The sequence below is a fragment of the Erinaceus europaeus genome, chromosome 12 (assembly GCF_950295315.1).
Source record: "Erinaceus europaeus chromosome 12, mEriEur2.1, whole genome shotgun sequence".
Classification (NCBI taxonomy): Eukaryota; Metazoa; Chordata; class Mammalia; order Eulipotyphla; family Erinaceidae; genus Erinaceus; species Erinaceus europaeus.
In genome coordinates, this window is record NC_080173.1 from 64,816,856 (window position 1) to 64,835,187 (window position 18,332).

The 18,332-nt window shown below is 39.6% G+C and overlaps 1 protein-coding gene and 1 long non-coding RNA gene across 6 annotated transcripts in view; one reads left to right on the forward strand and one right to left on the reverse strand.

Annotated features, from left to right (window-relative positions):
* The window catches only part of TRIM37 (tripartite motif containing 37), a 117,047-nt gene that overhangs the window by 82,313 nt on the left and 16,402 nt on the right, over window positions 1-18,332 (reverse strand). For all 5 annotated transcript variants that reach the window (XM_060203842.1, XM_060203844.1, XM_060203845.1 and 2 more), the window contains exons 5-8: window positions 12,780-12,867; window positions 8,339-8,461; window positions 5,239-5,362; window positions 112-179 (exon numbers count right to left, since the gene is read on the reverse strand). In XM_060203842.1, the coding sequence (XP_060059825.1) occupies window positions 112-179; window positions 5,239-5,362; window positions 8,339-8,461; window positions 12,780-12,867 (403 nt within the window). The remainder of the gene's footprint in view (window positions 1-111; window positions 180-5,238; window positions 5,363-8,338; window positions 8,462-12,779; window positions 12,868-18,332) is intronic.
* The window catches only part of LOC132541987 (uncharacterized), a 35,423-nt gene continuing 20,846 nt past the window's right edge, over window positions 3,756-18,332 (forward strand). Inside the window, exon 1 of the long non-coding RNA XR_009553107.1 lies at window positions 3,756-3,860. This is a non-coding gene — a long non-coding RNA (uncharacterized LOC132541987). The remainder of the gene's footprint in view (window positions 3,861-18,332) is intronic.

An 18,332-nucleotide genomic window follows, 5' to 3' on the forward strand; every position in this document is an offset into this window, starting at 1 on the left:
CCGTCTCATACTGTCTATCTGAAAAAGTCTACTCAAAGCAGTTAAGTCCCTGAGGGGGAAAAGTCACAATCAAAACAAAACTTTATTTCATTACATTTAGCATTTTATCACCTGGTGCTCTACCTCCTGAAGTAAGGATTCCAACAGCTCTGTTTCTTGTGTTAGAGATGTCTTCTGACCTGTTTTAAAACAGCAAACATTTAAAAAACAAGAATAAACCCAAGCTCATTACTTAAAAATGAAATTTACAAAATTATAAAGGAGAAAACAAAGTAAAAAAAAAAAAAGAAATTTACTTTCACAGAATACGTTCATTAACAATTATGTTCCAAGTAAGCAAAACAATCTGATTACAACTGACCTAAAAAAAAATCTTCCCGGGGATCAGCGGTAGGTAATGTTCTATCCTCCGAAGGGAGGATGGACAACATACTCTATGCTACACCTGAGGAAGATGTGTCCTGATATTAGGGCAGCTTGGAATGTTCCTACTCATGACCACAGAATGTGAGCTCAGATCTACAGGGATGCAGAGGTCACATAGGCTCCTAAGCTGAATATGGGCCCCAGACGAAATCAAATCGATGGGGTTTACAGTCAACAATATTTATATCCCTTTCCCATATTAGGGAGCTACTCTCTTCCCTGATCCAGCTCTCTGGTCCTTTTCAAGCCATGACATCATCTCCCCAGACAATAACTTGGATCCACCTGCATATCAGACTTCAGGCTCAAGGGAAAAAAAAAAAAAAACAACTAGTATAGCCACAGGCCCTTTGGAATATAACTAAAATAGGCCTACTAGCTATCAACAAAATGGAGGACCCCCCCCCCCAAATCTTCATCTGCACTTATTCCAGCCTTTAGGTTCATGATTGTTCAACAATTTGTTTGGCTTTGTATGTTAACTCTCTTTTCAACCACCAAGTTCCAGATGCTAGGATGATGCTGACCAGACTTCCCTGGACGGACAATCCCACCAATGTGTCCTGGAGCTCTCATTACCCAGAGCCCCACCCTACTAGGGAAAGAGAGAGGCAGGCTGGAAGTATGGATCGACCTGTGAACACCCATGTTCAGCAGGGGAGCAATTACAGAAACCAGACCTTCCACTTCTGCATCCTACAATGATCTTGGGTCCATACTCCCAGAGGGTTAAAGAATAGGAAAGCTATCAGGGGAGGAGAGGGGACACAGAGTTCTGGTGGTGGGAATTGTGTGAAGTTGTACCCCTCTTATTCTATGGTTTTGTCAGCATTTCCTTTTTATAAATAAAGTAAAATAAAATAAAATCTTCCCATAGTGTGGAGGAGAGGTAGCTCATCAGTTAGCAAGCATGCCTTGCTGAGTGCATAGCCCAGGAATGAGCTCTGGCATCACAAGCAAAGTGTCATGGCACTAGAGGAAGCTCTGGCACTGTGGTATCTCTTAGTTTCTATCTGAATGAAAAAGCAATCCAGAAGAGATATGATATAGCTTTATGATTTCTAATTGTTCAGCTGTGTGGCTGAACATCAAGTTCAATCTAACTAAAATAACCATTCTTTAAGATCATCTGGCGCACCTGGAAGCAACCCAGGTGTCCAACAACAGATGAGTGGCTGAGCAAGGTGAATTCTACTCAGCTGTAAAAAATGGTGACTTCACCGTTTTCAGCCGATCTTGGATGGACCTTGAAAAAATCATGTTGAGTGAAATAAGTCAGAAACAGAAGGATGAATATGGGATGCTCTCACTCTCAGGCAGAAGTTGAAAAACAAGATCAGAAAAGAAAACACAAGTAGAACCTGAAATGGAACTAGCGTATTGCACCAAAGTAAAAGACTCTGGGGTGGGTGGGTGGGGAGAATACAGGTCCATGAAGGATGATAAATGACATAGTGGGGGTTGTATTGTTAAATGGGAAACTGGGGAATGTTATGCATGTACAAACTATTGTATTTACTGTTGAATGTAAAACATTAATTCCCCAATAAAGAAATAAATTTTTAAAAAAATCATCTGCCGCAGCATCAGTGAATAGTAAGTAACTAAAGTTCAGATAGCACATTCTAAATAGCAAAATTTAGGGGGGTGAGGGATGTACTGCACAAGGAGCAAAACAGTTCAATCTCCAGCACCACCAAATGGCAGATCTGAGTAGTACTCTGTATTCGCTTTCATATTAGAGTAAAAAAGCTAGAAGAATGAGTACTATTTTGGAGTGCACCAAGCATGCTTATGACTAAAACGTTGAAGAATTAAAGCCGATAGAAAAATTAGCATCTGGGAGTCAGGCGGTAGCGCAGCGGGTTAAGCGCAAGTGGCGCAAAGCACAAAGACCGGCCTAAGGATGCCGGTTCTAGCCCCAGCTCCCCACTTGCAAGGGAGACATTTCACAGGCGGTGAAGCAGGTCTGCAGGTGTCTATCTTTCTCTCCTCCCTGTCTTCCCATCTCTCTCCATTTCTCTCTGTCCTATCCAACAATAATAACTACAACAATAAAAAACAACAAGGGCAACAAAAGGGTATAAATAAATATTTAAAAAAGAAAGAAAAAAAGAAAAATTAGCATCTATGGGCGGGGTAGATAGCATGCTTTATGCAAATAAACTGTCATGCCTGAGGTTCCAAAGTCCCAGGTTCAATCCCCCAGATCACCATAAGCCAGAGCTGACTAGTGCTCTGGTTAAAATAAAAATAAAAAAAAGACGGTTCAAGCCCCCCAGCTTCCCACCTGCAGGGGAGTTGATTCACAGGTGGTGAAGTAGGTCTGCAGGTGTCTATCTTTCTCTCCCCATTTCTGTCTTCTCCTCTCTCCATTTCTCTCTGTCCTATCCAACAACAATGACAACAATAATAACTACAACAATAAAACAAGGGCAACAAAAGGGAATAAATAAAAAAAAAGAAAAAAACTTTAAAAACAAAAATTAGCATCTATTAAGGCATACATATTTAAAGTTAGAATAAAAATAGTAAAAAAAAAAAAAAAGATGGTTTTAAATAAACAAAATTACCTGTAAAGCTCAAAGATCACAAAAGAAAATCATTTTAGTACTGGATCAGACCCTTATGTTTAAAACATAAAGTTGCATAATCAAAACAGAATGAAGAACCATAATGGTGTGCAAGAAATGTAAAATGAGACCTAATACTGGGGGCAAGAAGATAGCATAATGGTTATGCGAACAACTTTCATTCCTGAGGCTCCAAAGTCCCAGGTTCAATCCCCAGTATCACCATAAGCCAGAGGAGCTGAGTAATAAATACTCTGATAAAACTACACAAATATTTACATATGTCATACTTCACATTCAGTGAAGATGAACTTAAAATCTTTTTTCCCCCAAACAGCTGGGCATGGCACACCTGGTTAAGTGCACATGTTACAATAAACAAGGATCCAGGTTTAAGTTCTCAGTCCCCACCTGCTTAGGGAGAAGTTTCATGAGCAGTCAAACAGTACTGCTCGGTCTTGGTCTAGGTCTTGGTGTCTCTGTCTCTCTCTCTTTTTCCATTCCCCCTCAATTTCTCTGGTTTATCAAATAAAAGATAGTAAGTTTAAAAAAGATGTAAAAATACACTTTATCATTTCAATTCTAAATACAAGTCAGACATTTGTCCTGATTTTAACAAATGAAATTGCCTAAAATTTCAATATTCCTTCCTAGTGAGTGACAATTTCCATTTTTTAATATTTATTTATTTATTTATTCCCTTTTGTTGCCCTTGCTGTAGTTATTATTGTTGTTGTGACTGATGTCGTCCTTGTTGGATAGGACAGAGAGAAATGGAGAGAGGAGGGAAAGACAGAGAGGGGGAGAGAAAGACACCTGCAGACCTGCTTCACCACTTGTAAAGGGATGACTCCCCTGCAGGTGGGAGTTGGGGGCTCAAACCGGGATCCTTATGCTGGTGCTTGTGCTTTGCGCCACCTGCGTGACAATTTCTACTTTTTTAAAAAATATTTTTTATATTTATTTATTTATTTACTCCCTTTTGTTGCCCTTATTATTTTATTGTTGTAGTCGTTGTTGGATAGGACAGAGAGAAATGGAGAGAGGAAGGGAAGACAGAAAGGGAGAAAGATAGACATCTGCAGACCTGCTTCGCCGCCTGTAAAGCGACTCCCCTGCAGGTGGGGAGCCAGCGGCTCAAACCAGGATCCTTGCGCTTTGCACCATGTGTGTTTAACCCACTGTGTTACCGCCCGACTCCCAATTTCTACTTTTTTTTTTTCCCTCCAGGGTTATTGCTGGGCTCGGTGCCTGCACCATGAATCCACCGCTCCTGGAGGCCATTTTTTCCCCTTTTTGTTGCCCTTGTTGTTGTAGCCTCGTTGTGGTTATTATTATTGCCATTATTGATGTTGTTCGTTGTTCGATAGGACAGAGAAAAGTGGAGAGAGGAGGGGAAGACAGAGGGGGAAGAGAAAGATAGACACCTGCAGACCTGCTTCACCGCCTGTGAAGCGACTCCCCTGCAGGTGGGGAGCCGGGGGCTCGAACCAGGATTCTTACGCTGGTCCTTGCGCTTTGTACCACATGTGCTTAACCCACTGCACCACTGCCCGACCCCCAAATTTCTACTTTTTAAAGACTAACCCTTCAGTAGCTGGAAAAATGTTAGATCTCAGACTTCCATGCCTGAGGTTCCCAGTTTAATCCCACGCACTACATATAACAGAGTGGTGTTCTGATTTCTTTTTTTTCACTCTTTTGTGAATTTTTCTTATGTGTAGTAAGCACGCGCACACACGCGCGCGCGCGCACACACACACACACACACACACACACCATAAAAAAAAATTTTTAAAAAGAGGGAGCCGGGCTGGCACAGCTGGTTATTCACACATTGCACCAAGCACAAGAACTGGCCTAAGGATGCCAGTTCAAGCCCTTGGCTCCCCACCTGCAGAGGGGTCGATTCACAGGCGGTCTTTCTCTCCCCTGTATTCCCCTTCTTTCTCCATTTCTCCCTGTCCCATCCAATAACAACAACGATGATAAACAACAAGGGCAACTAAAGGGGAAAAAATAAAAGTTTTTAAAAAAAGTAACTCCCTAGAAATAAAAATGATAAAAATGTAAGTATTCTGGAAATGTATGGTAATGACACTGATGAGAAATTTAATAAAATAAACAGCACCTGCTAAGTTTTGGTTTAAAAATAAGTGAATAAATAAAAATAAAAAAGACTGAACCTCTAGGGTTCTCAAACCACATTATATGGCAGCAACAGAAGATGAAGACTCACCCATCAGTGTTATTAGCTTGTTCTTCAGCTGTGTATCTAACCTTGCAATCATCATCTCCACTGCATTCCTAATTTCCCGAACACGCTCATCTTTTGCATTTCTGACAGCTTCTACATTCCTTTCCTAAAACATAAAGAGATGAAGCATTTTTGAAGATTTATTTACTTTATGAAAGAGAGAAAAATGAGCGAGAGAGAAAGAAAGAGAGGAGAGAGGGAGAACACTACTCTAATATAAACAGTACCAGGGACTGATCCCAGGATCTCATACTTCCAAGTTCTACATTCAATCTGCTGAGTCATCCAAGAGTAGATACTAATACATTGCATATGCCACATAATTTCTTTCTTTCTTTGCCACATCATTTGTTTACATTAATACTACTCTGCTAGGAAAAGCATTACTAAGGGATACATTTTGTAAAGCTGAGGTTTCAAGCATAGGCTATTTCAGTGCTTTGACACACACACACAAATTTTATTTTTAAGATTTATTTATTTATTTGTTTGTTTATTTATGAGAAAAATAGGAGGAGAGAGAAAGAACCAGACATCACTCTGGCACATGTGCTGCTTGGGTGCTGGAGATCAAATTTGGGACCTCATGCTTTAGAGTCCAAAGCTTTGTCACTGCGCCACCTCCCAGACCACCTCATATATTTTTTTAATCACCATCAGGGTTATCACTTAGGCTGGTGCCTGCATGATAAATCCACCGCTCCTAGTGGCCATTTCTTTCTTTTTTGTTTTTTCTTTTCTGTGGTAAGATAGAGAAAAATTGAGAGGGGAAGGGAAGATAGAGAGGGAGAGAGACACTTGCAGACCTGCTTCATTGCATGTGAAGCTTCCCCCTTACAGGTGGAGAGCAGAGGCTTAAATCTGGGCCCTTACATAGGACAATGTGCACACTGCTCAAACAGACGCATCACTGCCTGGCCTCCCTGTGCCACTTTTTAATTCAGATAGACAGCCAAGGACATAACACAATACCAGAGCTCCCTCAATTACCACTGCACCTCCCAAATGGTTTGGGGACTAAAACCTAGGCAATGTACAGAGCGATGCAGGGTCCTACCCAGTGAATTCTCTCTCCTTCTCTCTCCATTCCTGCAACTGTATTCTTTCCACACTGGTTTCCCACTATTTACCATATGGCGTGTAAATATTTATTAAACTATTAATAGATGACTGCAATTTAGTCTTTTGAAAATTAAAAGTTAAAAATACCCATCTTGATCTTTGTGGTACATTTCCATATTAACTCTGAAATTTTAAATCTTAACGTGTTGGAAAATACAGAATTTTAGTTTTCTAAATACATACAGAGAGAATATTAAACAAAATACTCTTCCTAAAGACCAAAATTTAATTTGGATCTTGATACCCAAAAGGGTAAAATAACATCTTTTTTTTTTCTTTTTTCTATTTTTTTTTTTTTTTTTTTTTTTAGATAAAGGCAGAGAGGCAAAGAAGGACAGACAGACCAACCAATGGATTCAACCCCAGATAGTGGATATGTCAATACAGTGTACTATCCAAGTAAGCTATTTCACTGGCCTTTAAGTCCTCTGTTATTAAGAAAGGTCTGCAAACCTAATGAATACAACTGCCATTCTGGCAACTTCAAACAAAACATACTCACCTTATAGTTATGTATAAGATAAATATGAACTAACTTATACTGTTTTAATCTTTTAACATTTAAGCCCAGAAAGATTACAAGTGAGAAATAGCTCACCAAAGCTGGTTGCCCCATAGGTTATCTGTTAAGTACAACTAAATATTAATCAATTCTGAAAAGTTCCAATCACATCAAAAATAATTTATTCCTTAGTAGCAGAAACTATCCCAAGAGATGGGAGTGCAAAGAACAAATAGCATATTAAAAGCCAATGCTCCTTACTATGTAGAAATAGATGAAACAGGGAGTCGGGTGGTAGCACTGTGGTTAAGCGCAGGTGGCACAAAGCGCAAGGACCAGTGTAAGGATTGAGCACCCGGCTCCCCACCAGTAGGGGAGTTGCTTCACAGGTGGTAAAGCAGGTATGCAGGTGTCTATCTTTCTCTCCCTTTCTGTCTTCCCCTCCTCTCTCCACTTCTCTCTGTCCTACCCAACAACAACGACATCAATAACAACAATAATAATAACTACAACAATAAAACAAGGGCAACAAAAGGGAATAAAAAGAAAAAGAAAAAGGGGAGTCGGGCGGTAGCGCAGCGGATTAAGTGCACGTGGCACAAAGCCCAAGGACTGGCAGAAGGATGCCGGTTGGAGCCCCAGCTTCCCACCTGCAAGGGGAGTCACTTCACAGTCGGTGAAGCAGGTCTGCAGGTGTCTATCTTTCTCTCCCCGTCTTCCCCTTCTCTTTCCATTTCTCTCTGTCCTATCTAACAAAGGCAACAACAATAATAACTACAACAATAAAATAGGGGCAACAAAAGGGAATAAATAAATATAAAAAGGTTATAAAATTTAAAAAAGAAAAGAAAGTAATAGATGAAATAGATCATATATATTGTTTTATTATTATTATTGTCATGAGGATTTAACTCTATGTGTAGACTTTTTCAGAGAGAAAGACACACACACACATAAGAGAGAGAGAGAGAGACAGAGACAGAGAGACAGAGAGGCCAGATAGATACGCATGCAAAGCTTAGCACCAAAGTTTCCTACAGTGCAATTAGGGCCAGGCTCAAACCTGGGTTATATGAGTAACAAAGCAGGCACACTATCCAGGTGAGCAATCTTGATGGCCCTTTAGATATCAAATTGTCAAATTCTAATTTTAAAAATATCATTAATTTATAAATATAAGGGAGCAGGTAGTGGTGCACTTGGTTGAGCGCATGTAATGATGCTCAAGGACTTGAGTTCGAGCTCTCAAGTCTCCATGAAGGGGGAAAGCTTCACAAGTGGTGAAGTAGGGTCACGGTGTCTCTCCGCCTCTCTCCCTCTCTATCTTCCCCTTCCCTCTCAATTTCTGGCTGTCTCTATACAATAAAGATAATCAAAAATTATATTAAAATATGTATTTTATACTACAGAACACATAGATTGTGAAAGGAATTAATGATCGTTTAATAGTAGTCTTACCACTTCTTGAACTAAGCTTATCAGTTCCATGAGACGCCGACGAAGTTTGGCTACCTCTTCATTCACTTTGGTAACATGTTGCTCATAAATTTCTGCCAAAGGTTTAAAAGTATGTCCACCATGCTATACAAAGTAATAAAAGTAGTTTTAAAACATGTTCATATATCTCATCTGAACTTAATTATCTTCTAACAGTGTTCAAACTAGTAAACACTTTAAAACAAAAAATTTCCCATAGTCTTTACTCTCTTAAACCAGAGTACGTTTAAAATTGCTTGACTCATATTAGCAAAACAGCTCACTAGCTAAGTAGTGAGTGGGTAGTGAGCTATTTTGCCATGTGCATGACCCAGGCTCGAGCCCAACCCCACCCCATTGAAGGAAGCTTCAATGTTGTGATCTCTTTAACTCTGCCTGTCTCTATCTGATAAATGAATCACTTGGGTCCATGTAGGAATTCTATCAAGACTATAAATAAAATGACTTGATTACATTTATCTTGTAGTCTTCAATCACTAGAAAGAACTGAAGGTGGGTCGGGCGTTAGTGCAGTGGGTTAAGCGCACATGGTGGGAAGTGCAAGGACCGGCACAAGGATCCCAGTTTGAGCTCCCAGCTCCCCACACGCAGAGGGTCACTTTGCAAAGTGGTAAAGCAGGTCTGCAGGTATCTTTCTCTCCCCATCTCTGTCTTTTGCTCCTCTCACCATTTCTCTCTGTCTTATCCAACAACAATGACATCAATAACCACAATAATAACCACAACAATAAAAATAAAAAAATTTTTTAAAAAACAGGAAAAAATAGCCTCCAGGAGCAATGGATTCGTGGTGCAAACACTGAGCCCCAGCAATAACCCTGAAGGCAAAATTAATTAATTAAAATATATTTAAAAAAATAACAGAAATCCTGGAGGCAAAAAAAAAAAAAATTATTGTGTGGTCTGGGAGGTGGCGCAGTGATAAAGCTTTGGACTCTCAAGCATGAGGTCCCGAGTTGGATCCCCAGCAGCACATGTGCCAAAGAAGTGATGTCTGGTTCTTTCTCTCTCCTATCTTTTTCATAAATAAATAAAATTTTTTTTAAATACATTATTTTTACCAGAGGACTGCACAGCTCTGGTTTATTATGGTGGTGCTGAAGGCTGAACCTGTGACACCAGAGCCTCAGACATGAAAGTCTTTAGTTTTTTATATTTATTTATTTTCCCTTTTGTTGCCCTTGTTGTTTTTTATTATTGTGGTTATTGATGTCGTTGTTGGATAGGACAGAGAGAAATGGAGAGAGGAGGAGAAGACAGAGGGGGAGAGAAAGATAGACCTGCTTCACCGCCTGTGAAGTGACTCCCCTGCAGGTGGGGAGCTGGAGACTCGAACTGGGATCCTTATGCCAGTCCTTGCATTTTGCACCGCCTGTGCTGCACTACCACCCAACTCCCAACATGAAAGTCTTTTATATAACCATTACGCTCTCTACAACCATAACTCTATAACTTCTTATAGTAGATGAAATTCAAATTTCCTTGTCCAACTAAAACTTCATGCCATGATTTCTAGCAGACAAAAGATGTGGATTTTTGCATGTCAACTTCAAATATGGAAAAAAATGTTTTGGGGCAGGGGAAGATAGCACAATGGTTACACAAAGATACTCTTAGGCCTGAGACTCCAATGTCTCAGGTTCAGTCCTCTATACCACCATAAACCAGAGCTGAGCTGAGCTCTGGTTATAGATAATAATAATAATAAATAAATAAAATAGAGCATGATTATAAAAGTTGGTTCTAAAGTAAAGGAAATAATACAACAACTTTAAGAGATTCCAGGTTTGATCCACCAACAACCAGATCTGAGCAGAGTTATAATGAGGGCGGGGGATCCTGTTTTTCAGAAATCTAGCAAATGCTTTGGATGTGAAAGAAAAGTTACTTTTCCTTTTGCTACCATGAGTTTTATGACTAAAGCTCACATCTGTACAATCTACCTCTGTAGGAGGATTTTTCTTTTTCTTTCCTTTTTTTTTAAAACTGGTGAGACAGAGAGGGAGAAGCAAAAGGGAGACAACACTCATGAAGATGCTTAAATGTGGTGTCTGGATCCTCTAACCTGGGCCCGTGTACATAGTAATAAAGTATATATTGTATTGGGTGAGCCATCTCCTGGCCCAGAGCTAAGTTACTTAAGAAAAAATTAAAATAAAAAATTTTGAGGGCCTGGGAGATAGCTCATCCAGAACAGTGTGCACCTTACTATATGCAAGGCCCTGGGTTTGAGTCCTGACGCTACAATGAAACATTATAGTGGGGGCCAGGCGGTAGCACAACAGGCAGTGTCAGGGTGTGGTTCTTTCTCACAGATAAATAAATGAACCTTAAAAAACAATTACTTTTGGGGAGTTGGGCAGTAGCGCAGTAGGCTAAGCGCACGTGGCACAAAGCGCAAGGACCAGCGTAAGGATCCCAGTTCGAGACCCCGGCTCCCCACCTGCAGGGAAGTCATTTCACAGGTTGTGAAGCAGGTCTGCAGGTGTCTGTCTTTCTCTCCCCCTCTGCCTTCCCCTCCTCTCTCCATTTCTCTCTGTCCTATCTAACAACGACGGCATCAACAACTACAACAACAATGAAAAACAACAATGGCAACAAAAACGGAAAATAAATATAAAAAAACAAACAATTACTTTGAATTCAATTGGGGAAAAAACTAGAAAAATATTAGAGCTAGATATCTGCATTCATATTATTTCACCAGTTTAATGTTTTTATTCCACTTTAGATAAACTAAATTTGGGGGTGGAGGGATAGCTCAGGGGCCAAGCAGTGGCGCAGTTAGAGCCCCCCACTCTTCATCTGAAGAGGGGATACTTCACAAGCATCAAAGAAGGTCTGCAGGTCTCTAGTATTTTATCTTTTATTTATTGTTAGATAGACAGAAAAATTTAGAGGGGAGGGGAAGATAGAGAGATACCTGCAGCCCTGCTTCACCACTTGTGAAGCTTTCCTCCTGCAGGTAGGGACCAGGGGCTTGAACCTGGGTCCTTGTGCACCATAATTTGTGCACTTAAGCAGCTACGCCACCACCTGGCCCCTGCAAGGTATCTATCTCTCTCCCCCTCTCTCTCTTTCTCACCCTCCTCTCTCAATATCTCTGTCCTATCCAATAAAATGGAAAACATGGCCTCCAGGAGCAGTGGATTCCTAGTGCAGGTACCAAGCCCCAGCAATAACCTTGAAGGCAAAAATAAATAAATAAATAAAAAGGAGAGAAACAAAGAGAAAGAGAGAGAGCTCATAGGGTTATGCTATGTTCTAGGCATAGTCCAAGTTTGAGTCTTGGCATCATATGGAGGTCCTATGGTAATGGAGGAAGTTTTGGTAGCATGGTGTCTCTATCTCTCAGAACAAAACAAGACAAACAAAACAGGAAAGCTTCCAATGGAAGGGATGGGATATGGAACTCTGGTGGTGGGAATTGTGTGCAATTATATCTGCTTATCCTACAGTCGTGTTGCTCATTATTAAATCAATGAAAAATTAATTTAATTAATTTAACTAAAAAATTGTCCCAGTAGCTTGGGAAGTGGCAGAACAAATAAAAGTATCAGGTCCCAAGTTCAATCTCTGACATAGCACGTGCCAGAATGATGCTCTAGTTCTCTCATTAATAAATACATAATTTTTTTTGTCTGAACAGAAGTCTAACTAAACATTTGATTAAATAGCAAATGTTCCATAATCAGAGAAAAAGACCTGAGGGGCTGGGTGTTGGCACACCTGGTTGAGTGCACATGTTACAATGTACAAGGACCCAGGTTCAAGCCCCAAGTCCCCACCTGCAGGGGGAAAGCTTCACAGGTGAAGTAAGTCTCTTCCTCTGTCTCCCCCTTCCCTCTCAATATCTGGCTGTCTCTATCAGATAAAGATAATAATAAAGAATATATTTTAAGAGAGAGAGAGAAAGACCTGAATCTGGGGTCACAGGATAGCTTAACATTACAACCCAAAAACTCCATGGCTGAGACCCCAGAGGCTACAAACTCAATTCCAGGCATTACCACTTGCCAGACATAAATGGCACTCTGCTTCCTCTCTCTTCCCCATTATCTATTATCATAAAAATAAATCTTAAACACATAGGAAAACCAAACAATTTCACTGCCAAATTATTCTTAAGGGGGAAAAAAATCATTTTTTCAATAAAGAGACCTTAATAAAATGATGAAAAATTCACTATAAGCATTTTAAATTTTCAATTAAAATATTTATATGAGTTGTCCATCACATATCGAATCTCCCACAAAATACTTGTATTATTATTCTGGAATAATATAAAGTACAGCAACTTATGCTATCAAGTTGATGCAAACAATTTTCATTCTATAAACAAAGCAAAATGACAGTATTTTCTAACTAAATCAAACAAATATGTTACGTTTGTTCGGCTCACCATTCCTCCCCAGAGTGCACACTGATGGCAGATACACTTCTTACAAGTCCAGCAAAATACACTAAGTTTTTCATGGTGATTTTCACATCTACATAAGAAGAAAATAAGCATATTAATAAAATTTAAATTACAACTATCTTCATAAAGGCTTAAAATTTTTCCCTGTAACTGCCACTAGGGTTATCGCTGGTGCTCAACACCTGCACAGCTCACTGCTGGTAGTCTTTTTTTTCAGAAACTTTTTTTTTTAACCTCCAGGGTTATTGCTGGGGCTTGGTGCCTGCACTACGAATCTACTGCTCTTGGAGGCTGTTTTTTTCCCCTTTTTGTAGCCCTTCTTGTTTTACCATCGTTGTGATTATTATTATTGTTATTGGTATTGCTGTCCTTGGATAGGACAGAAAAATCGAGAGGAGGAGGAGAAGACAGAGAGGGGGAAAGATAAGACATCTGCAGACCTGCTACACCACTTATGAACCGACTGCCCCTCAGGTGGGGAGCCGGAGGATCAAACTGGGATCCTACGCCAGTCCTTTGCTGCACTACTGCCTGACCCCCTATTTTTTCTTTTTCTTAAATTTTTTTTAAAAATCTATTTATTTATTCCTTTTGTTGCTCTTGTTGTTTTATTATTGTAGTTGTTATTGATGTCATCATTGTTGGATAGGTCAGAGAGAAATGGAGAGAGGAGGGGAAGACAGAAAGGGGGAGAGAAAGATAGACACCTGGCAGACCTGCTTCACCGCTTGTGAAGCAACTCCCTTGCAGGTAGGGAGCCAGGTACTCAAACCTGGATCCTTATGCCGATCCTTGCACTTTGTGCCACCTGCGCTTAACCTACTACACTACCGCCCAACTCTCCTATTTTTTCTTTTTAACTTTATTTCTTAGGACAGAGAGAAAATGAGAGGGAAAGGGAAGGCAGAATGAGAGGTAGACACCTACGGCAAATGGGTACCAGGGACTTGAACTCAGGTTCCAACATATGGTAAGCTTTGTGCTCTATATGTAAGCTACTACTACACAGCACCAAAATCCTAAATTTGTCCAAGGTCAGTCAATTTTAAGGAAGTATCTCAGATAACAATATAAAGTACATTCAATGCCTTCTGTAAAATAAAGAATTACATGTAGAAAAATGTTTTTAGTGCATTGTTTTCACTAATCTATAAGGACTATTGTACTACTGATGGGTATGCACACTTTCCCCAAAAGTGGCACAAGGTAATACCAAGTGCTTATAAGAAATGAATAACTTGGGGGAGGTGCGGGAGGTGGTGCACCTGGTAAAGCGCACATAATATGAAGCACAAGGACAGGCACAAGGATCCCTGTTTGAACCCCCAGCTCCCCACCTGCAGGGGGTTGCTTCACAAGTGGTTGAAGCAGGTCTGCAGGTGTCTTTCTCTCCCCAACTCTATCTTCCCCTCCACTCTCAATTTCTCTCTGCCCTATCCAAAAAAAAAAAAAAGCCACAGGAGCAATGGATTTGTAGTACATGCACTGAGTCCCAGCAATAATCTTGGAGGCAAAAATAAATAAATAAATAAAAGCGTAACTTGGGAACTGGGAAGACAGCATAATGGTTATGTAAACGATTTTCACACTTGAGTCTCTGAGTTCCCAGATTCAATCCCCAGTACCAAGATATGGCAGAGCTCATCAGTGCTCTGGTGTTAATTTATTATTATTATTTTTATTTTTAACTTTTTTATTGGGGAATTAATGTTTTACATTCAACAGTAAATATAATAGTTTGTACATGCATAACATTTCCCAGTTTTCCATATAACAATATAACCTCCACTAGGTCCTCTGTTCTGGTGTTAATTTTATCTGTTTCTCTGTGTCTCTCTTAAATTAAATATTTAAAAAAAAAAGATTAATTTGAGTCGGGTGTTGGTATCTTCTATTTCTGCTTTTAAAAACCCCTTCTGTTTCATTTGGTTTAAATCCCCCCTGCTTAACACTGCATTCTATTTACATAACCACTGTATTCTATTTACATAACCACTGCCGTCTATTTACATAAATCACTTTTACATTTACATAAAGCACCACCTTCCCTCCAGGGCATTGGTGGTTTAGTAGTAGAATTCTCACCTGCTCCAACCCCTCTCCTTGTCACACCCTGATCCTCTCCTTGTCACACCCTGATTTTCACCAGTCACTTTTCTCTCCACCCTCTCTGCGTCACTTCCTGTTCACACCCTACTTGGGAAGTATATATAAAGTCAACATTGTTCGTTTTAGTTGGTTGTTAGTTTAGTCTAGCTTGGTATAGATTGTGCTGCGTCCTGCATGAATAAAGAGATACTGAGTACAGCTCAACCATGAGTCCCTGGTCATCTGTTACCCGCCCGTGAAGCCAGCCCAGCGAAAACAACATAGCCCAGCGAAAACAACATAGCCCGTCGAAAACAACAGTCGGGGAGACAAAGCAATCAGTAGCACAACACTTTCACGCCTGAGGCAACATAAATCCCTGGCACCACCATAAGCCAGAGTTGAGCACTGCTCTGCTAAGAAAAGAATAAATCAAATTTTAAAAGCTGTTATTCAAACTGGACATCTAGATTGAAAATAATGCATTTAAACATAAAACACAGCTATGAACTATGTTTTGTCTTTCTATTCACATGTTGAGGTATTAATGTAACTTATTTGGATATGGGAACTATAAGAACATGATAGAAAGTTAAAATTAACCGGAGTTGGTGTATTACACCAAAGTAAAAGACTCTGGGGTGAGTATGGGGGAGAGTACAGGTCCAAAAAGGATGACAGAGGACCTAGCGGGAGTGTATTATTATGTGGAAAACTGACAAATGTTATGCATATACAAACTATTGTATTTACTGTCAAATATAAAACATTAATCCCGCAATAAAAAAAAATTTTAAGTGGTAAAAAAAGTACTGCAGGTGTCTCTTTCTCACCCCCCTTTCTTTCTTTTTTTTATAGTACTATTTTTTTTAATTGGGGAATTAATGTTTCACATTCAACAGTAAGTACAATGGTTTGTACATGCATAACATTCCCCAGTTTTCCATATAACAATACAACCCCCACTAGGTCCTCTGAATCCTTCTTGGATCTGTATTCTCCTCACCTGCCCACCCCCACCCCAGAGTCTTTTACTGTGGTTAGATACGCCAATTCCATTTCAGGTTTTACTTCTGTTTTCTTTTCTGATCTTGTTTTTCAACTTCTGCCTGAGAGTGAGATCATCCCATATTCATCCTTCTGTTTCTGACTTATTCCACTCAACATGAATTTTTCAAGGTCCATCCAAGATCGGCTGAAAACAGTGAAGTCACCATTTTTAACAGCTGAGTAGTATTCCACTGTGTATATATACCACAGCTTGCTCAGCCACTCATCTGTTGTTGGACACCTGGGTTGCTTCCAGGTTTTGGCTATTACAAATTGTGCTGCCAAGAACATATGTGTACACAGATCTTTTTGGATGGGTGTATTGGGTTCTTTAGGATATATCCCCAGGAGAGGAATTGCAGGATCATAGGCTAGGTCCCTTTCTAGCCTTCTGAGAGTTCTCCAGACTATTCTCCACAGAGGTTGGACCAACTGACATTCCCACCAGCAGTGCAGGAGGGTTCCTTTGACCCCACACCCTCTGCAGCATTTGCTGCTGTTACCTTTTCTGATGTATGACATTCTCACAGGAGTGAAGTGATATCTCATTGTTGTCTTGATTTGCATTTCTCTGACAATCAGAGAGTTGGAGCATTTTTTCATCTGTTTCTCGGCCTTTTGGATCTCTTCTGTGGTGAATATTTTGTCCAAGTCCTCCCCCCATTTTTGGGTGGGGTTATTTGTTGTCTTCTTGAGTTTGGCAAGCTCTTTATATATGTTGGTTATTAAACTCTTGTCTGATGTATGGCATGTAAAGATCTCCCATTCTGTGAGGGGTCTCTTGGTTTGGGTAGTGGTTTCTTTTGCTGTGAAGAAGCTTTTTAATTTGATGTAGTCCCATAGGTTTATACTTGCCTTAGTCTTCTTTGTAATTGGATTCGTTTCATTGAAGATGTCTTTGAAATTTATGCGGAAAAGAATTCTGCCAATTTCTTCTAAGTATCTGATAGTTTGTGGTCTAACATCCAAGTCCTTGATCCACTTGGAATTTACTTTTGTATTTGGTGAAATACAGTGGTTCAGTTTCATTCTTCTGCATGTTTCAAGCCATTGTCTCCAACACCATTTGTTGCTTTCCCCATTTAATAGTCTGAGCCCCTCTGTCAAAGATTGGATGACCATAGGTGTGTGGGCTCAATTCTTCACCCCCCCCCTTTCTGTCCCCCTTCCCTCCCTCTCAATTTCCTCTTTATCCAAAAATAAATAAAATCAAATATTTAAAAAAAAAAAAAAAAAACAAAGTTGGGTGGAGGGTAGATAGTATAATGGTTATGCAAATAGACTCATGCCTGAGGCTCCAAAGTCCCAGGTTTAATCCCCCACACCACCGTAAGCCAGAGCTGAACAGTACTTTGGTTTAAAAAAAAAAAAAAAGTTAAAATTAGATCATAAGTAGATTAGTATAAGATAAGCATATATTAGTAGTGACCATACAGAATCAAGGCAAGTGGAGATAGTATAAGGTGAGTGTTACTCAAGTCGAAAGAGAGATACACACACCGCCTTGACCTTGAACTTCCATCCTCTGGAACTATGAGAAAATGAATTTCTGTTGTTTAAGCCACTGACCACATAATACCCCCTAGAAGACAAATAACCATACCTATGCCACCTAAGAAAATTAACTAAAAATGGATTAAAGACTTAAAACTTCCCTCTCTCTCTTATCAAACAGATTTTAAAAGAAAAAAAAAAGTTTTCACTCATTAAATACACTAAGCAAAATACCTAATGCTGGGTTGTGGGAAAAGACATGACACATTTTTACACAGAAAGAAAGGAAAAGGCGAGGGTAGATAACATAATGCTTATGCAAAGAGACTCTCTTAGCTGAGCTCTTAAGTACCTGGTTCAATTCTCCATAGCACCCTAAGTCAGAGCTGATCAATGCTCTGATAAAAATATATAAAATATATAATATAAAATTATATTATATATAATATAAATGTCCACTCTCCTATCTTTTCATTAATCAATAAATAAAATCCTTTAAAAAATAAAACTAAAAGAATATCAACAGTTTAAACAAACAGCATACTAGATACTGCCTGGAAGTTCACATAATGTATGACTAACTAACTACCAAACATAAACTATGTAGAACACTTACCACAACAACACCTCTTTCTTTTTTTTTGGATTTAACATTTTTTCTTTATTGGGGAATTACAGTCAACAGTAAAATACAGTAGCTTGTACAAGTGTAACAGTTATCAGTTTTCCACATAACAATCTCTAGTTCCTCCTCTGCCATCATGTTCCAGGACCTGAAGCCCACCCCAGAGTCCTTTACTTTGGTGCAATACACTAATTCCTGTCCAAGTTCTGCTTTGTGTTTTCCCTTCTGTTCTTATTTTTCAACTTCTGTCTACGAGTGAGTTCATCCCGTATTTATCC